The sequence below is a fragment of the Hydra vulgaris genome, chromosome 11 (genome assembly GCF_038396675.1).
Source record: "Hydra vulgaris chromosome 11, alternate assembly HydraT2T_AEP".
In the NCBI taxonomy this organism is placed as follows: Eukaryota; Metazoa; Cnidaria; class Hydrozoa; order Anthoathecata; family Hydridae; genus Hydra; species Hydra vulgaris.
The window spans coordinates 30,676,190-30,699,908 of NC_088930.1; the positions used below are offsets into that span (position 1 = coordinate 30,676,190).

The window sequence follows — 23,719 nt, forward strand, 5'->3', positions numbered from 1 at the left end:
TAACAAATATAAACTAATATATGGAGGGAGGGGGGTTTAGTAAGCTCAGCTTAAGTGCTTAATACAATTTGCAGCGGCAATTTAATTTGAAGAATTTTGTCATATTTTATATAGTTTTAAGATTATCTTAAGTCCATTTGCATTGTTGCTTCTCATAAACTTAAATTTTTAATTTGATATATTATGAAAAATAATAACATATTCTATACAGAAACTCAACTTCTGTGTATTAAGCATTTAAGAGTACCACTTTTTTTTTATAAGTAGAAAATTTAAGTAGTTTGACAAAAAAATATCAATCTACATGGGTATTTTTGTAATTAAACTCGCCCCAGTAAAATTGCAATAAAGGTCAAAGTTACAGGTGTTATGTAATTTTGACCTTTATTGCAATTTTAGTGGGTTTGAAGTGATTGACAATGATTGAAGTGGGTAACAAACCTGTGAGTGAAAGCTCAATCACTCACTGGTTGTTACCCACTTCAATCATAACCATTTTAAACTTTTAAGTTTATTCATTTTACAGACATCCATGTGTCAAATCAACAATCACTAAATAAAGTTTATAAAGTTCAGTTTTAACAAAAGGTTTCTGTATTTTTACCATCGCCAAAAAGATATTTCTATTGATAAAAGTAAATTTCATTCTCTGTTTAGGATAAAATTATGATGCATTGCAGACAGCACCAATAGTTATTTGTTCAATTTGAATTTTATGTGAGAAAATGACCAAAATAAAACAGCTACTGCCTATGATATGATTTACAGCTTGGTTTTTTTCTTTTGCGTCAAACCAATCTTCAATAGCTTGATAGTGGGAGTATTTAGGGAATAATTATCAATACCTATCGCTTAGGTATTGATAATTAATATATTTCTCTTTACTGTTATTGGATACATATCAGCAGCAGGAACAGTGAAATTCAACAGAAAAAACCTTCCAGAAATATGTCTTAAAACAAAATTAATTAAAAAATAATTAATTAAAATATTAATTTATCTTAATTAAAAAATAAGGAGGTTTGCTTATATAGTAAGGATCATATGTCATGCGTGGCATACTAAGGTGGTAAAAAAACAACAACATTACTATCTACTATTGCCAAATCAGATTTCACTGAACTGCATAGCAGAAGAGGTGATGTATGAACCCAAATGTTGTTGACCGTTTCAATTGAACCATGGTCTGTATAGATTTGGGTTATGCACAGCTCTATGTGTACTTGTCAGAACTTAAAACAAAGCGGATAACAAAAGTAGTCTTTACTTGGCAGGGCAATACTAAGTGGCTACTTATTTTATAAGTTTAATAGAAAATAAGCAAATGTCTAGGATAAATTTTCTGGTGGCAATCATGAAAAAAAAAAGTTTAGCAGGAGGGTATTTTCCAGTAAAAGTTATTTCAAAAAGACAAGCATCTAGAAAGACTGATGTGGCTAGAAGTACTATTGTCCTATAACCATTTCCCCAACACACTGCAGATAACAATCCTGGTAACATAGTTGCAACCTTTTAAAAATTGGTACAGAAAAAAAGTGTAGCTGGACAAAAAGCTTCTTTTTTTGTGGGAGTTATATTGCTTATTTTTGTATTTATTATTTTTATATTTTTTTGTGTTCATAATTAATTTAAAATTGTTTAAAATGTTTTAATAAATTGGTTTTAAAAATTTTTGATTAAATTTATTATTCATAGTATTTTTAACTGAACCGGAAGCAATAAAAAATGTTTTAATTAGTTGCCACTGCTGTAATATTTCATTTTATCACACTTTGCAATGATCATTGAATATAGACTGTAACAAGGTAGGCTGCTAAATGATTAGGCTGACGGCCTAAATTTAGTTTTTAAGTTAGTTCAGTTAAAAGGATCTCAAAGTGCTGAGACAAGTTGTGTTCATATTAAAGAAAATGATAGAAAAAAATGATTGGGCTGAATTTTTTTGAGTAAAGCAAAATAATAAATGTATACCAAGAAAAACTAACTTTGTTGTTTTACTCGAAGCTTGCCATCTCTATGTTAGCCAGTTGCTTTAACTTTTTAAAACACATGCCACAATCTGCAGACTTCATAATTTATTCAAGCACGTTTAATTCCAACAAGTTTTAGTCAATGACCTTATTGAAGAATTTCAATAAGAAATCTTAAAATTCTTTTTTTTTTTCAAATAGTAGAATTTTTTTTTCATTATAGATTACTAAAGAATTTGTTTAGTTATATTATTATTATGGAAAAAAAATTTTTTTCATCATAAATTTCTATAGAATTTCTTTAGTTATTTTATAAATTTCGCGAAGTTTGCATTAAAAATATAAATAAAATAACTAATACTTATTGTTATTAAATGATTTTTATTATCCTTATTAAGATTCTGTTGAAAAAATTATTTATGTTATTTAACTTTATAAAAGATTATTAACAGGATTTATTTGCTAAACTTATAAATTAGGAAATATTAGATATAATATGTTTTTTAACGCATTGCAACACATTGGCAATTTTAATCGCCATTTGTCTTGAATTATTGCCATAAAACATTATTGCTTTAATTAATAAAAAAATGTCTGTAAATTTGTTAAGTGTAAATTCTATAAATATTTCCTAATTAAAAATTAAAGAATTTGGCAACTATCTTTAATAAATAATGTTGTTTACCAAAATTATCAATTAAAATTTTAAGTATTTGTAAAATGTCATTTCCATAGGAGAACAAAATCATCATAGCAATAAATGGTTTAAATAAACTAGAAAAAAGTTCACATTGTTATCATAAAAATATCAATTTTATTTAGTTCTTGCGCTCTATAAAAAAATATTCTTTTGTTTAGCTTCCTATAAAATTTAAATGAATGTCATACGATTAATGATAAATGCTTATTTTATTAGGTTGCTGCAAAAATAATCTCGTTTTTCAACCGTTAACTTTGAACAAACATAACTCAGCATAGAATAAACTTTATTAATCGAAATAAGAACCATTACAATCAACACATTTTTGCCAACGAGAAACAAGTTTATTTATGCCGGTAGCGTAAAATTCCGAAGTCCTGGAAGCGATGAAGTCATCAAAGGTCGTTTTGACATCGTCTCGGCTTTTGAAGCATTTCTCGTGGAGGAAGTTGTCGAGATGCTTGAAAAAGTGGTAGTCGGTGGGCGAGAGGTCCGGTGAGTATGGTGGATGAGGCAGAGTTTCATAGCCCAATGCGTTCAACTTCTGCAGGGTCGGTTGTGCGACGTGCGGCCGGGCGTTGTCGTGGAGGAGAATTGGTCCCTTCATATTGACCAATCTCGGGCACATACATCGGAGCTTTTGATGCATTTCGTCGATTTGCTGGCAGTACTTCTCTGCCATAATCGTCTCGCCAGGATTCAGGAAGCTGTGATGGATGAGACCGGCTGCAGACCACCAAACAGTCACCATAACCTTCTTTTGGTGGAGATTCGGCTTCGGGAAGTGCTGTGGGGCCTCATCGCGGTCCAACCACTGCGCGGAACGTTGTCGGTTGTCGTAGAGGATCCATTTCTCATCACACGTCATGATCCGGTCGAGAAACGGATCGTTTTTGTTGCGCAGAAGAAGAGCAGACAATACCTCAAAACGACGATTTTTTTGATTTTCGTTCAGTTCGTGCGGCACCCATTTGCTAAGCTTTTTTGACTTTCCTATTTGCTTCAAGTGGCGATCAACTGTTGAGTTATGAACGTTGAGTTCTTCCGCAACCTCTCGTATGGTTTTGCGCGGGTCGGCTTCGATTAAGGCTCTTAATTGATCGTCATCAATCTCAGACGGGCGTCCGCGACCCTCTTCATCTTCAAAACTCTCCTCACCGCTGCGGAATTTTTTGAACCACCACTGTGCCATACGTTTGTTAGTGGTTTCTGGGCCAAATGCAGTGTTGATATCGCGAGCTGTCTTGGCAGCTTTTCAGCCCATCTTGAATTGGAACAGAAAAATTGTGCGAATTTGTCTCTTCTCCATGATAAATTTGATGTCCTGTAAAAAAATGACTAAATTATTATAAAACAAAACCAATACGATAACTAGATCAAGAGAAAAACGCGCTTTTAAATAACATATAGCATGACATCTGCCAATAATAAATTTATTCAAAAATTCATCCAAAAATATCAAATATGAAAAACGAGATTATTTTTGCAGCAACCTAATAAAATACAAATAAAACAAAAACAAATAATATTGGTTTGAAAAAAAAAATCCTACAATGTCATCATATACTAAAACTCTTTGGAATTAAATACGCTTAAATAAATTATAAAATCTGCAGATTGCAGTGTATATAGACTTAAAGCAACTGGCTAACATGGAGACAGCAAGCATTGAGCAAAAAAACAAAGTTAGTTTTTTTTGGTATACATTTGTTACTTTGTTTTATCCAAAAAATTTCAGCCAAAGCATTTTTTTTTAGCATTCTTTTTAATATAAACACAACTTATCTCCGCACTTTAAAAAAACCTTTCTAGACAAAATTATGGACAACTCCTTTTTACTGTTAAGGAGTTATCCATAAATTACATCACACAATTTTGACCCTCCCCTCCCCCCCCCCCTCCTTCCTCCTTTCCTTATAACAAATTGTTGTTTTACTCCCCCCCCCCCCCTTCCCTCAAAAAAAAAAAATTACACAACAAATTTGTAGTTAACTCCCGCCTCCCTCTCTAATTTTTTTTGTGGTTTTAAATATGATAATATTTTTAATTTCCTTAGTTGCTTTTAGTTATCTACATTTTAACTCATAAATTTTAATTAATATTATTTAATATTATTCTTTTGTACGTGCGTACAAATAAAAAGCCCACAAAAAAATTTATTTGTATGGAAAAAATGTTTAAATATTAGTTTTTTTACTTGATCAACATATTGGCTTAGAGTCGTGGGTGATCGTAATTGCATATTTTGAGGCCTGGCCAATAAGGGTGAGGATTTAATTACCTTAGCAGAAAGAAATTTTGGTTGTTGATGTTTTAATTTTTATTTTTATTTTTTACATTTTCACATACTTCCAACAAGGCTGCAAGGAACCACTATAAGGGTTGGAAGTTACTGGAAGAGATGAAGTTTGAAGAGCAAGATAACAATTGACAGACGACTTAAAAGATTGCAAATTATATGAATCAGGAAAGCAAGATGAAGGAAGCGAATTCCAAAGAGCTGATGCTTGAGGAAAAAAGCTAGATGAATAAGAGTTTTTAGAGTACTTAGGAACAGTCACAAAAAGGATGAGACTTTATTGAATGACATGTAACACAAGAATAAATTTTAGTAGATGGCACAAGAGATGCTAGTTCTTTAGAGCAGTGCCCAATATAGTATTTGTAGAAAAGAGAAAGAGAAACAACGTTATGACGATGTGATAATGGTTAGAGGTTGGCTGCAAGAGCAGGTCCAACTATGTTTACATGCGTTTTTGCACCTGGTCTAAAAAAGAAAAGGCATCTTTAGATGATCGATCCCAGATATAGCAACAGTATTCTATACAAGGACAGATTTGAGATTTATAGAGATAAAGAATAGAATCTGGAGTAAGTGTCGAGCTGGATAAAGTGATGCAAACCTTTTAACAATAGTTTCTAGCAATAGTAAAAGATGTCTGTTTTCTGGAGAATTGTTTTGCTGATAGATATGGAATTAACAGTTTTGATTGGAAATTGCAGCAGCAAAATGTGAGGAAAACCATGGAGAAGAGTGAGGCTTGATCTGGAATCATCAAGAGGGAATAATAGATTCCATGTCAGCCTGAATCCACAAAGTTATGTAAGAAGCACATTTGTCAGCAGGAAGACAAAAGATTTCTATCCAAGGGCCATCACAAAGAAAAACCATGGAAAGAGTCCCAGTCAGCTTTAAGTTAGTTGCAAGAGGTGTGATGATAGAGGGATTCTGATGACGAAGAAGAATGAGATAATAGTTTTAGAGAGATCAAACGGTGATTGCGCGGCCGTGGCGCAGTGGTTAGAGCGCTTGCTTTATAAGCAGAAAATCCAGGTTCAAAACGAGCTCTGGACATATTTTTGCGTCAAGGTAAGGAAGGAGGCGTGAACTTCCTAATTAAATACACTTCTGTTTTGCTCTGTGACAAGACCGTTAGGACTTCTTGGGGCACCTAAAAAATAAAATTTCAAAAGAAAAAAAATCAGAAGCACCTAAAGGTGAATGTGGAGAAACTGAGCACTGACTAGGATCAGAAACAAGACATAGGTCAAGAAGAGAACGTAAATGATTCGGTTTGTCTGGAAAGCAATTTGGGAAAAGTTGACTATTTGAGTTAAAGATTGAGAAAGGCAAAAGTTGAGGGCCTTAACGCCTACAGAATCACTGACACTAGAGCCAAGCCATTCAGTGCAATGAACATTAAAGTCACCAACAACAATGATATTGGCTGATGGATAAAGACAGGGCTTAGCCAATTTGATCAGAAATAACATCGAAAAGAGTGCAGTCTTAAGATGAAGGAATGCGATAAAGAACAAAGAGAAAGGCGATAGAGTGAAGTGGTGCTAAACGAAAGCACATAAAAAAATAGTCTGTGGATTCAAACCTAGTTTCCTGAATATGGGTGAATTCTTATTTTAATGTAAATGCCCAGGCCAAGTATTTGACTATTGGAGTCTTTATAAATTAAAGGAAGATAACTATCAACGCTAAGATCACAAGATGAGACAGCTGAACTTAAATTAGTCTCACAAAGAGCAAGTTGTTCTGGTGAACTTTGCAAGAGATAAGACTCAACAGTAGAAAAGGTACTTCAAAAGCCACCAATATTAGTGAATGATACAGTCTTTCACAGGAAGACGTGCATTCGCATGTCTTTTTATGACCACACAAGAAGTAATTTTTTCTGACGATTTGACCACGGCTTTTGACATATTTTCAAAATTTAAAAATGCGCAACTTACTTTAACTTATTTAAAAAAAAACTTTAAAAAGGAAAAAAAATCTTAGTGAAAGAGAAAATAAAAAAATAATTAAGTAAAGCAAAAACACACGATATATATATATATATATTTTTTTTTTTTTTTTTTTTTTTTTTGTTATTCACCTCCTCAAGGCCATGAAGGCCACTACAGATGAGGAGGCTACTCAATAGTGGTTATAACCCTCTCTCAACTCTATAACTCCGAAACACGAACCTCAACGAACAAGGCCCCTGCGCGGAGAAATAAGTTGAGCGCGGTACTACCAGGGACGTTGTGGGGATTGAACTCGGAACCTCTCGCTTCTGAAGCGAGCGCTTTACCACTACACCACTACCGCATATATATATATATATATATATATATATATATATATATATATATATATATATATATATGCTTAGTCTATTATATATGAATTTAAAAACCATTACATTCTTTGTTTTAACATTTATTCTTTGATTTTTGTTTTTTTAATGTTTCAAAAGATAAACATTTATTGTAAAAAATACATAATTAGTTAAGTAAAAAAAAGACAACAGTTTGTTAATACTTATTATATAAATTCATTAGAAGTGTTTTGTTACTTTGTTATAAAGCATTTTGATAATATGAAAGCATTTAAGATCAAACTTATTTAATTGTAACAGCTTTCTAAAACATTTGTCTTTTTTTTTCAACGAAAATTTATTTATCTTTTCAAATGTATTAACTTTAATTATTTTTATATTAAAATTCGTTAAAGAGACTTTCGTTGTCGTAGAATGTCATCGTTTATAAAAACAAAACAATTTTTTAATAACATTTTTTATAAAAAATGCACACTTAAACAATATATATATTATATATTAAAAAAATATATACAACTGTCAATTAAACTTTAAAAAAAAAAAATTATCAGAAATTATCAAAATACTTTATTTAAAAGCATTTCGCTAATATAAAAACGTTCGTTAAAAGTTTTGATGTAGCTTATTTTGTTTTAGGTATAATTCAGAATATTTTTTATTCAGCGCATTTTTACAAAGTTTTTGATATTTTTTAAAAAAAATGTTACATCAAAAAACTGAATACTACATCACCCCTCCCCCCCTCTCCCCTGTAAAAAATCAGAAATTAACTAACACGCTCCCCCCTCTCCTTTCCTACTGCGTAATGTAATTTGTGGATGACCCCTAAAAGTTTTTGTTATATCTTGTACAAAAAAATGACAGTTCATGCCATTAGACTATAATTTAACTTTTATAAAAAAGTTTCAAAAGCTTTTTATACTTACAGTCTTTTCTCTATTATTTATTGACTTTTTTGAACTTCCATATAAAAACTAATAAAACTACATTTATGCATGATATTATTAAAACATTTTTGTTTAGATTTTTTTATAATCAGATTTTTGTTTTTATAGTACTTGTTGCTGGAAGTTTAATAGGTTACGAGAGGAATATAAATAAACGCAATAAGCACAAGGATTTAAAAAAGAAATTGCATTTATCAGTTCTAAATGCTCAGGTTTATTTAATATTATTTATCAGTTCTAAATGCTCAGGTTTATTTAATATTATTTTTATATTATTATTCTATGATTATTTATTTTACTATAATGAAATTATAGTAAAATAAATTTATTTATTTATTTATTTTATATTTATTTTAAGATAAGGCAAAAAAAAAAACAAAAAAATTTTTTATATAAATATTTTTTTTAATAACTTTTTTTAATTTTTATTAAAAATAAAGAATCAAATTATTTGTAGGTATTTTACAAAATAAAATGAGCAAAAGAATATCTATTCATAGGATTTAGTTAAAACAGTTTTAAATTGATTAATGGTCATTCATAAAATATGTATGCAGTGAGGGGAGGTCTGCAAGTATCTTATGTATATGAAAGGATTACTTTTAATAAAAAAGTTTACTCTCCATCCTTTCTTGTTTCCTCTAAGTAAAATAAATACTAGTAAAATAGAGTGTTTAGGTTTACTTTAGCAATGATATAAAAATTATTTTGGCTTTATGTCTTATAATAAACTACACTTTGATTTTATATTTTTTTAAATATCTAAATAAAAAGGGTAAATTTTCATTTAGATAGAAATATTATTAATCAAAAATAAAAATTAATGATTAATAAATTATGATTAAAAAAATTTTGATTAAAAAGATGCTTCTCTTTCAAAAATGAATTTCACTAATATTAAATTACAAAAAAATATTTTTATCTTAAGTAAAATAATAGTCTAAAAGTCAATCGTCAAAATCAACAAAAAATGTAAATAAATGTTTAAAATGTTTTTGATAATAAAAATAGTTAAAAATATTAAATTTTTTACAGACAAAACAAGAAAGTTAAATATACTTGATTAGTTTAGCTTTAAATAAGTTGAGATTTTTAACTTCCACTGTTTCAATTGGTAATTTGTTCCAGAATTTGACTGTGGGCTTTGTAAAAAAACCCTCACGATTTTGATTTAAATATTTCTTATTGGTGAATAAATGTTTGTTACCTCGAATGTTTGAAGACAGACCTGAAAAATTTAAAGAGTACGAATGTTGAGGGAGAATTCTCCAAGTTATTTTCTCTATATCATAATACCATTGTACATTTGTATTTGATCTCCTTGCATTCTTCGTTGTTTTAAAGATGTCAATTTCATTTTTTCTATTTTTTCATTGTATGATGACGTAGCTCAGGTACAGATTTCATTACTTGTTTTTGAGTTTTTCTGATATGTTTATATTTTTTTCAGGATAAGGACTCCCTACCTGTATTGCAAATTTTAAATGCAGCCGTAAATAACTACAATACAACAATTTTATTAATTCACTATCTTTATACTTAAATGGTTTGCATATTTTACCAAATTTATAGTTTGCAATAGATGATGCAATTTTGATTTGTGGTTCCCATTTTAAGTCATTTGAAATTAATACGCCTAGATCCTTTTCCAATTTAGTTGTAATTAATTCTTGCTTTATGTTATGAAGTGATGAAATTTTTAGTCATGAAATATTTATAATATTCATTTTTGTTACCAATATGCATGATTTTACATTTTTTAAAATTGAATTGCATTTTCCAGTTTATAACCCATTTTTCTAACATAGCAATGTTATTTTGTAAAGCATGTGCATCCGTTTGATTATTAACTTCAGCTATTACTTTACAATCATCTGCATACAACAATAGTTGGTTTGTAAGTTGACATGGAAGATCATTGATGTTTATTAAAAATAAAATTGGACCAAGCACAAAACCTTGTGGTACACCACTTACTATGTCCACCCATGATAATACACTTTCTCCAAGTACAACTCTTTGCTTCCTATCAGTTAAAAAAGAAATTATCCACATCAATGAGAATTAGAATCTTCAGTTGATGTTAAATAATTTTTAATTTTTCGTTTTCTATTGATTATGCAGCAGTTCTTGGTCTGATTTTGCTTTTTTAGCTATTTATTTTTCGTACTCTATTGTAGCTTTTTAAACTTTTATATACTCTTTTTGCATTACTATATTGGGATTTTTTTAAACTATCTGTCCATAAAGAGAATCTATTGATAGGCCAGAGTTATTTTATTATTTTATATTTATTATATTTTAATCCTATAATATTTTAATATCGAATTTAATACTGCTGCTGTCGTTACTCATTTGTGCTTGCACAGAGCTCATAGCAGCCATTACACGCGAGTTAATGGCCAGAAAGAGTCACTGCACTTTTTGTATAAAAAAATGTGAACGAGTGTGTATGCAAATGTCTAACTTATGTAAACTTCAAATTATGTAATGTTAAAACATATATTAAGTTTTACAGTTTTTACTTTTACTTTATAAAGGTATATATAAAAAAAGGCAACATCTCCTTAATTTGATATAAAGCATTTATTTGCCATTTTATTAAATCTTTTGTTTATTAAACAGAGTTAAAATATTCATCAAACAATGCGCCTTTTGCTTCCCCATTTTATTTATTTTTTAAATCTTTTTGAATTTTTTAAAATACAAAATAAACATTTTTGAAGCTATTTTTCCTTTTATAAAGTTTTACTTTTATTTAAAAAATTTTAAATAAAAGTATTTAAATAAAATTACTATTTAAATAAAAGTATGACACTTTTAAATAAAAGTATGGTATAGGGATATTTATCCTTAGTAAGTTATTCCATCTTTTGTTTATTAAATAGTGTTATAAATTGGCAGATTAGTGTGCCATAATGGCCAAAATGGTTATCTTGCTGCGTTTCTGTAAAAAGCCTAAAATTTCAATAAATATCAAAACAGCGGAATAAATTTTTTGTGCATGTCACAATAGAGGTACTAGAGTTATTAATGTGGTGAGGTAATTAGTTAAGTCTGTGTGTTTAACACATTAACATTCGTACTCTTTCTTATAGGAAAAAAAGATTTTACATGCTAACTTTTATTTTCTTCAAAATTATCAGGGAAAAGATCCTAATAAGATTATCAGGGAAAAGATCCTAATAAAATTATCGGGGAAAAAATCCTAATAAGCTGTGGGTGGTCTGGAAAAAAATTTTATAAAAACGTAATAGAAACTTAATAATGAAAAAAATTGCATTTTATTTTTTACAATAAGAAGTTATAAAGTATTGAACATTAATCATTAAGGGGACATCCATATATTACGTACACAAAAATCTCCAGATTTGGACCCCCTCTCCCCATGTTGCATCTCATACATTTTTATACTCCCCTCATGCGTACATATGCTTGGTGGTCTTACCTCCCTTCCTCCCACCACCCCAACACCTGCGTGAGCAGGGTTCACCTTTTATTAATGTGAACTGCCACCTCAATTTTTTGCTTTTGCGTAGATACATTTGTTGGACCCTCCTGCCGCCCTACACTCATACACAAAATACACACTCGTACGCAAATTACTCAACTTGGGACACCCCTCCCCCTCAGTGCCTATGTAGTATATGGATCGCCCCTAACTCAAAAAAAATTTGTAAAAAGTAAAAATCTGTTAAATCTTTGTTTTGCTCAAAAAATTAAAATGTTTAGATTTTCATTTTTAAGCAAAAAGTAAAAATTTATCTTTTTTTACAAGTAACCCTGCACTATTTGTATATTGATAAAGTTAAGCCTAAGTGTTCAGATTAGTAAAAGAGCATTAATTGAATTAACTACACTACCCATTTTATTTAATGTTAAAGTATTTGATCTAGTAACTTCACTATTTTAAGTTGTAAATTTTGTTAGTTTTAAAAAAAATATGTATTCAAATAATTTTTAAATAGTTATATGGAACTTTGAATTGCATGATAAGAAAATTGAATTAAAGTTGTTATTCACATTTTTTGCCATCTGAGATTATATGTTTACTATTTGAAATGATATTTTGTTCAATGTAATACGGTATAACAACGGTAACCATGGCTGTAGAAACCATCTGTGTTAAATGCATGTGCGTGCAAGGAAATAAATCTCCTGTATTAGAACTTAATTTTATCAAGTCACAAAATTTGTACATTATCAGTCTTGTATTTTACACATACCATATTGGTGGGGTTGACATCAAAGAATCAACAAAAATAAAGACAGTCAAAGAAAAAGAAAAGCAGAGTATTGTCACAGATTAGAGAAAAGAAATTTTAAATTGAAGAAAAGATCCATCAAAAGATTCTGGATGATTGTAATTGCTTAGCAATTTTACTAAGTAATTGTAGAAAATGTTTGTTAATGAAGTAATTTAAGTGAATGTATACTTGACTCTTATTTAGAAAATGAAATTTGATGTCATAATTTTTTATTAAAACATCATTTTATCAACATTTTTTTGTTGGTTGAAACTTAAGATATTATATTCACTTTCTAGGTTGAAACATAAGGTATTGTATTCACTTTCTAGGTTGAAACATAAGATATTGTATTCACTTTCTAGGATAAAAAGCACTTAGAACCAAATTTTTCCAAAGAGTCAGAACCTTTTGAAAATATTGTCAAAGTTTATAATAGAATGGACATAACAAATATTGCAATTGTCAGAATAAGTCTGGTTTATCACTGGTTTAAAAGAAATTGTGAAAACAGCAGCATTTATTGATGCTAGACTTATAACAAGGAATAATGCATAGTTTGTTATAAATTACAAAAAAAAAAAGAGGGCACAAGAGAAGTTAGGAGTGGAATTAGGTAGTACATTTGATAAAGATTTTGAAAATAGGGTTCTTTCATTATTATTATTAAACAATACAAAAATTTGTAACAATTCAATGATAGTTCTCTTATCATATCAAATCCTTATAGTATATAAAGATATAAAGATAGTTCTCTTATCATATATATCAAAGCTTTTTTTAATTTAACTTATAATATTTAAGAGACACCTTTATATCAATTAGAATTCTCAGGAGATATTGTAATACCATAGTAAAAAGATTAGCTTGGTATGGAATTCACAAACATGATGTATAAAGTAAAGAAAAAAGAGTTTGAGTTGTGGAAAATATTCTTAAGTTCTCTGAAAATGAATTTGAACTAATGTTGATGATTATAACCATAGACACCAAAGAACACCTGATATTAATCAGTTAAGAGGTGTGTGTAGATGGTTACAGAAGCTGCATTATCATTTTGTTACATATCATAAATTGTTGAGCGTGTCAGTATCCTAGTAGTGATTTGGTTTAGAAAAAATATGCAAAATCTATAATTTGATAATTCTTCTTCAGTATTTGAAACAGGGCAGTTTTTACTGTTAGGCAGCCACCAAAGTGGTTTAGTGGCTGTCTAACAATAAAACATTTTCATTTAGGGGCAGCAAAACAGAATTTCATATACCTTCAAGATTTATCTTCAAGGTTTTAAGAAAGAAAGAAGTTTTAGTAGCATCTAAACAAGAGTTCTATAAAATGCATAAATAAAAGCCATAAAATGAAGCAAACACAACTCAGAATATTTAAAATGATTGCCTTCACACTAAAACTTGCCATTGCAAAAGGCATGTTTAAAGTAAAGCAACTTTTATCAACAACAATAAAAACCTTAATGGTATGCAACAGGAACCACCCACTAATGCTTATTTACTGTTATTTATTATTACTTACTATTTATATTTTGTATTTTTTTATTTGTAGTTCATAATATTTTGTATATTCTTTTTAGTTATTTATAAGAAATGTTTACTAGAAATAATATTTACACCCAGAAAGTAGATTTGTGTTTAAGAAAGCCCACCGAAACTAGCTTAAAAACCAGGTTTTTATTTCTCATTGCTTTAAAAATTTGATATGCATCACTTTGGTCAACACTTAAAAAATCTTAAATAATATTGAAGATCTTATTAGGCATTATTCAGGGGCATTTTTAAGAATAAAATGAGGGATAGAATCCTTAAAAGTAAACTTTAGGTAAACTTTTAGGGTTTTATTTAATAAGTTTACCACTGTTTAGATTTCATCACTGATGAAATATGCTAACATCTGTTTATTAGGCTCTCTGAAAAATTATGAGTGTTTGCGAATTATGAATTGCAGCGCTGAGGTTGAAGTTTCCCTTACCCTTGCCCAGTGGACCCAGAAGGTTTTGGTAGTACAGTTGTAACTTATGTTTAAGAAATCCCAGGAAAGCCATTGAGGATTCATTAGAAAAATATTTTTTTAGTTATAACCGTATGCGAGCTTTTAAAATTTCATTAATTTTGTGGACTAGGATCAAGTTCCCATATTTTAGCATTTTATATAAAATTTTTACTTTTATATAAAATGCTAAAATATGGCAACTTGACTTTAAAAAAAATTTAAGGCAGTTTGAAGTTTCAGTGTTGATGTAGCATTTATATAGAAAGACATTTATAAAAAACTATAAAAATATATCAAGATTTCATAGCAAGATAAAATTTAATTGAAATAACAATTCATTATATAACATTTGATTCAATCAAAAGAAGTTTCAAAGGAGGAAAAATAAGATTTGAAAACTAAATGGAAATGGCTATCCTTTTTTTATAATTCCTCAAGAGGAGTTTCATACGAGAAAGAGAAAAAAAAGGTTTGAAAACCAATGGAGACTACTAGGCAAAATCAAAGTCTAATAATTGTATCAAGCAAAAATTATTTTATAATTTTTGCTTGATACAATTAGAAAAATTAAAAATTAGATTAATAATATATATTTAATATATTATTAATCTAATTTTTTTAATATATTAATATACTTTTTATCAGTTTTCAATTGTTCCTAACTTTCTAGCTTTTTTTTTAATATATTAATATACTTTTTATCAGTTTTCAATTGTTCCTAACTTTCTAGCTTTTTTTTTAATATATTAATATACTTTTTATCAGTTTTCAATTGTTCCTAACTTTCTAGCTTTTTTTTTAATATATTAATATACTTTTTATCAGTTTTCAATTGTTCCTAACTTTCTAGCTTTGTGTAAATAACTAATTTGTTTATAAAAACTATTTACTAATTATTATTACTATTATAGTTACACTTATTATAATTATTATTATTATTGCTATCATTATTAATATTATTATTATTATTATTATTATTATTATTATTATTATTATTATTATTATTATTATTGATGTTGTTGTTTATTGATGCATTTTGTAAAAGTTAAAAAAGTTAAGTTTATAAAAATATATTTCAATAAACTGTGCGCTCTCTCACAACAGTTTAAAAAAAAAAAAATTTCAATAATGTGTACGCTCTCGCCACAGAGTTTACGCACTTATATTGGGTTTTCCAAACCATCATTAGACTCCGGTGGTTATAAAAAAACGCTGTAGCATGTTTTTGTTCACGTAACCTAAAGCGTTTCAGTTTATGACGCAACTGGAGACTTGTGACTAAAAACAAAAATTGTAAAGCGTACCGTTTTGATGACGTCAAATTGTTTGTCCGAATATCAATCCACAACCATTTGCGTCTTTAAGAATTCTATTGTTTCTGTGCAGTATTTGTCCAAATATAACTCACACAATGCCTAATTATGCTATTGAAGATAAAAGATTTGTACAACATAAATTTACGCTATTAAGTGAAGGATATCGCTTTTCTACTTTATTTAAAGCACGCATCAAAGTATATGCTTTCATCTTCAATCAGCAAATCAAATTTCAAAAAAATTAAAATACAAATCTTGTTACTAAGTTATAACAGAATATGTCTTGGCAGAACAGGAATATTTAGACAATTATTTATTTTCAATGTGTCAAAAAAATAGTCTTTTATATAAAAAATAATAACCCTCTCGACATATTCGTTAAAGAGTTTTATTTAGCCACTCTTTTAAACACAATTTTGAAAAGCATTGTTCGCTTATTAATTCAACTTAGTAGTCATGATAATCGTAGAAAAATTGTAAAGTGTTGAGGTATGGGTGGTGCATTATTTTTTTTATGTTATGTTACTATAAAAAAAATAGCTTTTAAAATACATGAAATCAGTAATTTTTTTTTAATTTTTATTTTATGATATATTTTATGATATTTTTATTTAAATATATATTTTGTAATATCAATTTATATTTTTAATTCAAAAAACCGAAATGTTTTTTATATTTTGTTATATTAATTTTAAGAACCCGTTTTAGAAGAGAATTTTTTTACATTAAGTATAAATAACAATATGCTCTTCTTTCTTTAATCATATTTATATTGTCATCCAAAAAGGGAAACCCCAAATTCCGTTATTATTTTAAAAGATTTTTGTATTGACGTCAAATATTAGGGCATTTCCCTTTCTGTGCGTGATTTTTTATTTTTTATTATATACATACTATTATAAGCAATTATAAGAAAAATATTTGTATCATATTTTTTACCTGAATGTTTAAATATGTATATTTTTATCTATTTTTTGTTTGTCTGTTGCAGTAGTTTGAAAAATAAACAATAATTTTTAAACGCTATGCTCTAGAAATCTAAATATCTAGAAATATTTGATGAGTGCTATTTCTCATTGAAAGTATATTAAATTTGAGTTGCAGAAATAAATTTCACTTGAAATACTCACAAGCAATATATTTTCATAAAAATAACTACATGAAATTGAACCTCCGTGCGTGACAACCGTTCGTGACCATACGTGACCATTTAAACTATTGCTGTGACTTTATGATACATAATGCAATCCTGTTACTTTCTGGAAATCTTTACTAATATCTAAAAATTATTTTAAAATAGTATATGCTGAAACTTATATTTTCCGAGTAATTAAAGTTAATTTTATCTAGTAACTAAAAATTGCGTTTTTATGTTCCGTGCGTGATTCTACTTCAAACTTAATTTATACTTTAATAACATTACAAATGTATACATTTCTTTGTTTACAAAATATTTATATAGATTAGAAATAAATGAGAGTAAATTAGAGATTTAATGTTTTATTTTTATGAAAGTAATAGATAAAACATATTTCAGTCCTTATTTTCAAAAACTTAAAAGAACCGGAACTTACCTAAAAACGATGTTTTTTGTTAATATCTTGATAAATAATTTTTTTCGCTTAATTGTAAACTTATTTTCTAAGGTTTATTTAAAATATGAACACAACTTGTTTTCTAAGGTTTATTTGAAATATGAATGTTTTAAATACTTGCTTTGCGCACTAGAAGATCTTTTTAAGAATCATTAATTTAGCAGAGTGGCGAAAGACCCCGTAAAGAGTGTGATTGATTCACACCATGGTATAATTGTAGTTATGCTGACTGTCAGCATAACTGCAGTTATCTTAATAAATACCTTTATCTCCTTAAAACAATTGTAACATAAGTTTGTAGATAATACTAGATAAACAAAAATGATTATGCCCAGCGATTTCTGTAATAGTTGTAAGGTAATAGTTGTAACATTTTTATAATTGTGGCTATGTGTTCTTTGTTAAATATAGCAATAATTGTGGCTATGTGTTCTTTGTTAAATATAGCAATATTTGTGGCTATTTGTTCTTTGTTAAATATAGCAATAGAAAATATAGATAAAGAGAGTGTTCACTTGTTTAACAAATTTATATTAGTGGAAAATTAGAATAGGGTTATCAAGGTAAATTTTTGTAATGCAGTTAAAGTGTAATTCATGTTTTGTTTCTAAAAAATGTACTATAAATATTTTTCCATTAAAAATGTTATACTATAAGTTAAAGTACTCTATAAAAAATTCCGAGAATTGTAGTAATATATTGGAGATAATAGTTAATTTGTATAAATTTTTTGGAGATAATAGTTAAATTAATAAAATAATTATTTTATTCATTTTTTAAAAGTTTAAACTCTATAAATTTTTGAGTAAATAGATATTAATTGGTTGATGTATTCCGTTTTTATAATTTGTTAAGCATTTGTTTGTAGAATGCAGTTAAAGAAGGTAACTACGAAGCTGCAGTTGCTCATTACAGAGAATCTCGTAGTATTGTTAACGATGTTGCCATGAGCAGCACAGAAGTGCAAAAAAAAGTTTTGCTAAACATTGTTGAACAGGTTATAACTTTTTTTTATCCATCAATAAGTAAATTCAATATATATTTATATATTATAAAAATTTTAACTGTGCCAAAATGTTTCAATAATCTCATTATAGTACTTTCTTTTTAGTTAGGTCACTTAGCTTATGCTTTAAATAATTGGTCAGAGGTATGGAAATTTAAAATTGAAAGTTAATTTATCAACTCAATGTTTTTTTTTTGTTTTTTTAGTATTATATCTTGTTTTAATTTAATATTTACTCACTGTTTTCAATGTTTCACTTTTTTTCACATGTTACTATTCAAGGTCATTTTTACTTAATATTAAAAGTCTACAAAGGTTGGTTAACATTTAATGTTTTTGTGAGAAACTTATGCTTTGAAATAGTCAATCCTTATTAAGTGGAGTATAATATGTTCCATAATATTTTTCAGTATAATATTTTAATAAAGGTGAAAAAAATTTAATTATGTTTTTAAAATCAAAAACAAATTATTTTGTGTAAAAAAATTTCATCTTTTATAATCACATTAAAGATTTAATAGTTTTTAATGTAATGTTGTAATACGGTCGTGGTGTAGTGGTAGAGCACTCGCTTTGTGTAAGCGAAGGTTTCTAGCTCGCTTTGGTGAGGTGAATACAGTAAAATAATAATAACAATAATGATTTATGACTAAATTTTATATGCAGTTTTTCAGATTTTTTTAATAAGTAGTTTTTCTAGTTAAAATAAGTATTGATAACTTTCATTATCAAGATTATGTGAATGCGTATTTCAAATGGTCTATCTAAGAAAACATTTAAAAGGTCGAAATCAAAGCAATTGTTTGAAAGTACATCAGAAAAGTTTTAAAATACAGCGAATTAAGCAAATTCTTCCAAGTAATAAGTTTCTATATAATATTTTTTTTAATTTTTCTAACAAAGCATAATTTAAATTCCTTACTTCATTACTTTAGTAAAAAGTATTTTACTGTTGATATCTTTTTTTTTTTTATGCATGTAAGAGACAATAGATCATTCGAAATATATATTGTAATTATATAAATATAAGGGAAACATTAAAGAGGCGGATTCCAATGATAAATAAAGTTTTAAACAAAATAAAAATTTTGTTTTTATGTTTTTGTTTCGATAATTACACAAAACATTTCGGTTTCGATTAATCTTTAAGTAACCGACAAAATTAGCAATTTATTTTTCTTGATTTTTTTTTTGTTTTTTTTTTGTTGATAATTTAGATAAGTTTTTACTTCATATCTATTCAACGGCATTAAATCATAAAATACGGATAATTCAGTGACCACTGCATTAATCAGAGATTTTATGCGAGTAAAAATAAAGGAGATAATATGTCAATATAACCATAAAAATGTTTTGACGGCTTAATAGTTAAACTGATTTATTGTAAAAATCGAAAGAATCAAGTTTACTGTCAAACTTTATTGTCAATCTAAATCGAGCTGTTATAATAAATTTCGATTTACGTTTTGAATCTTTTAAATTAAATTTCATTTTCAATTTTAAATTAAAAAAAAAAATTAATTTTTTATACCGTTTTATTCTCGTGGTTTAAGGTAAATTGTGGGTGTGTTTTATTAAATCCTGATTATTTAGTGACGTAATGTCGGCATTATATTCTGATTAGGTGGACTTTTGTATATGAGGTTTATGGTCATATTGGTGAAATTATATATTCGATTTTGTCATTTTGATTTTTTAAATGATTTATGGAGGTTTACCTTTTGCACATTTTGCGTTTTAGGCTGAAATGTTTCTCAAAGAAACAGAGAAGATTATGCTAGATATTGGAGTCGAAAAAGTTGGTTTTTTAATTTTTATTTTATTTTCTTTAAATGTGTTTCGAGTCTCAATTTATTATTTTAATTGTCTTAATTAAATTTCATAAGTATAATTAAATATTTTGATATATAAGGTACAAACAGTGAACGTTTTAGGCCGTAATTTTAATTAGTATGTAGTTTTTATATTTTCAATCGTAGTTTGAGTTGAAATTCGCATATTTTACTTGCCCTAAAATATTAATACTTATCAAAATTAAAATACAAATAAAATTAGAAGGTTATTCAAATATAACGCTTTGACTTCTCGCTCCACCGTTCTGCACACTGTTTTTAATAATTCAAGCTAGATTACGTAATAACTTATACGTCTAATTATGCAAACAATTTTAAAAATTGGTGAATGTTATTTTATTGCTGTAGAAAAAGTATTAAAAACTGCGTTCAAAATTTTAATTTCATTTACTTTTTTTTTTAAAGGATGTTTATTTGCGACATTTTCGTAACTTTTTTATAGTTTAAGAAGTTACGAAAATCGTACGCAAATAGTTTTTTTTCTTATTCTCAAACTTTGCAAGTCAAGGTTGCGCTTGAGCAAAAAAATATACGCAAAAGCAAAAACTTACGCAAATATTTTATAATCATTTGTAATATAGTAGTATTACTATTTCTTTTTTGTTTATATACGTATGTTATTATATATATATATATATATATATATATATATATATATATATATATATATATATATATATATATATATATATATATATATATATATATATATATATATATATATATCTGTGTGTGTGAAAAACCGGGGCTAGTTGGCAGCAGGGTTAAATTGACGAAATGTGTATATCTTCAGAGCTCTTCATCAAAATGCTCCAGAATTACACGGAACATTTCTAATTGACCATTTCATCTTTCACTATAGCATTGTAAGGGTTTGCGCTTAAGAGATATTGGCATTTAGGTGTTTTTTTAAACAAAAACGTAACTTTTAGAACATCGCTCCCATTTTACTTTACGAAGAAAGTAATAGATCGTATGAAAAAAATATTCCAAAGATTCCTGTTACAATTAATTTATTATTTCATTCAGTTTATTTTTCAATAGTTGCCGTTTTTCAGGATCTACAGGCTGTTTTTGAAAAAAAGACTTCTGGGGTAAGTCGGCAAAATTTTCATGGAGCAAGTTAGCTCAGTATTTATTATTAAAAAAAAAAAAAATCATAAAATTAATTTTTTTTAATTTGAGAAAATTTATTAAAAAATATATATATATATATACACACATGCATATATATGTATATATGTGTACATATATATATATATATATATATATATATATATATATATATATATATATATATATATATATATATATATATATATATATATATATATATATATAGGGTTAGGACAATTGTAATTGTAAAAATTAAGTACAATTACACATTACAATACAATAATATTGTATTGTAATATTACAGAAACAATAAAAAAATTTTATTTTGGTATTGTATTGCTGTGATGAAAAACAATTACAATAAGTATTGTATTGTTTTTTCCTAACAATACAATAAAATTCGAAAACTGTTGTATTGTATTGTTTTAATGAAATAAAATTACAATAACTATTGTATTGTTTTGATGAAAACAATCACAATTACTATTGTAGTGAGTTACTTTACATTTAAGTAGAAAAGCTGGCGTATTTTAACGTATTTATATTCATCTCTGACAAACTTACTATTATTTTTGCTATTTTTTATTTACGGATTTGCAATATATTGCAAATTTTATTTTTTACATATTTAGATTTCGCATCACCTATCTTGTTATGTATTTCTAAGCTCTAAATGGCCGCAAAATATTGCCTGTCTGATGATAGCCTTACTATTATGTAAAATAACATTCATATATTTAATTCTGCCCTTTTATTTTTTCCTCTTGATTTTAATGCTGCAAAGGAACTTAAAATATATATGAAAATTAACTTTAGTAATACAAACAGTTAAACATAATAATTCTTCTCAAATAAAAATGTTAATGTCTTTTATTACAATAACAATAAATTGTTATTGTATTACAAAGACGAATTACAATAAATATTTATTGTATTGTAGTGGGTCATTACAATACGTTTTTTTTTTTCAGATATTGTTATTGTTTTATAAAGATGAATTGCCATACAATATTTATTGTTATTGTATTACAGAATTACAATAGTTGTAAATCACAAGTAATGTTATTGTTTCTAAATTAAGTTAATACAATAACAATAACTATTGTTACTGTTATTGTTTTCATTATAATTACAATAGTCCTAACCCTATATATATATATATATATATATATATATATATATATATATATATATATATATATATATATATATATATATATATATATATATATATATATATATACATATATATATATGTATATATATATATAATTAACATATTAATATTTGTTTAATATATACATAATAATATACTATACGTCTGTACGTTAAATAATTTTATTTAAATAATATAATCATAACGTATGTCAATAATGAACAAAGCAATACGAAATGAATCACTATAATATAAGCGCCATTTTATTATATAAATGATATGTAAGTTACGCCAAATGTAAGTCAATACAGACGTAAATGGCAGACGTAACTTTTCTTGCTTAAAGTTTGCTGAGCTTTTTTTTTAAATGTTGTGAATAGATTTTCAGAATTTTTGCATAATTAAAAGCTTACGTTAAAACGTAAGTTTTGTGCGCAGAGAGTTGCCCGAGGTTTGTGAATAGGACTTTGCAGATCTTTGAACTTACGGAAAAATTTGGTTAGAAAATATTTTATGTTTGAGTTTCTTAAAATAAAATATTTTTAATTAAAAACATTAAATTTTCTAGAATAGCGATGCCTACATAGAAGTTATGCTTCGTCTTGCCAAGATTGATGTAATAAATAATAGAGGCAAAGAAGCTATGGATCGATTTAAGTTTTGTATCGAGAATCTTGAAAGAAAAATATCTGTTCAAGATGTTTATTCCGAGCCAGATAGTCCAGCATACGAAAGGTATATCGAGTAAATTATTTGAGTAGAATATTTATTTTGAAAGAAACTAGCGTCTATTTTGATTTTAATATTTGCATAAATAGGATAACTTTATATGGGATGGTCTTGACTGAATACGGTACATACGCCAAAGGGGCTGGTCTACTTGATGAATCTGAACGTGCTTTTTCAAAAGCACTTAATATCTGTAGAAATGTTCTTGGACCTACTCATGAACAGGTAAATTTTAAATAAAGTATGCTAACAAATAGGAAGTTGGCAATAATACTAAACTTGTGATCTATTAAACAGACATCCGTTTTGGCAAATGACTTAGCTACAGTGTACGATGAAAAAGGTCGTTACAACAAAGCTATTCGGTTAGCTGAGAAAGCTATTCGTATTGCAACTGAAACTGCACCTGAAAATCTTGCAACATACAAGTATAATTTAGGTCACATTCTTATGCATCAAGGTAAGCT

At 27.3% G+C, this 23,719-nt stretch overlaps 1 protein-coding gene across 2 annotated transcripts in view; it reads left to right on the forward strand.

Moving 5' to 3' along the window:
- LOC100204808 (tetratricopeptide repeat protein 19, mitochondrial) overlaps positions 1 to 23,719 on the forward strand; it is a 28,157-nt gene that overhangs the window by 3,952 nt on the left and 486 nt on the right. Inside the window, exons 3-9 of one of the 2 annotated variants that reach the window (XM_065810742.1) lie at positions 8,339 to 8,442; positions 18,261 to 18,389; positions 18,504 to 18,542; positions 20,140 to 20,196; positions 23,092 to 23,258; positions 23,342 to 23,477; positions 23,550 to 23,712. In XM_065810742.1, the coding sequence (XP_065666814.1) occupies positions 8,339 to 8,442; positions 18,261 to 18,389; positions 18,504 to 18,542; positions 20,140 to 20,196; positions 23,092 to 23,258; positions 23,342 to 23,477; positions 23,550 to 23,712 (795 nt within the window). Of the gene's footprint in view, positions 1 to 8,338; positions 8,443 to 17,683; positions 17,750 to 18,260; positions 18,390 to 18,503; positions 18,543 to 20,139; positions 20,197 to 23,091; positions 23,259 to 23,341; positions 23,478 to 23,549; positions 23,713 to 23,719 lie in introns of those variants that run through there. The other variant, XM_065810743.1, reaches the window with a different exon arrangement.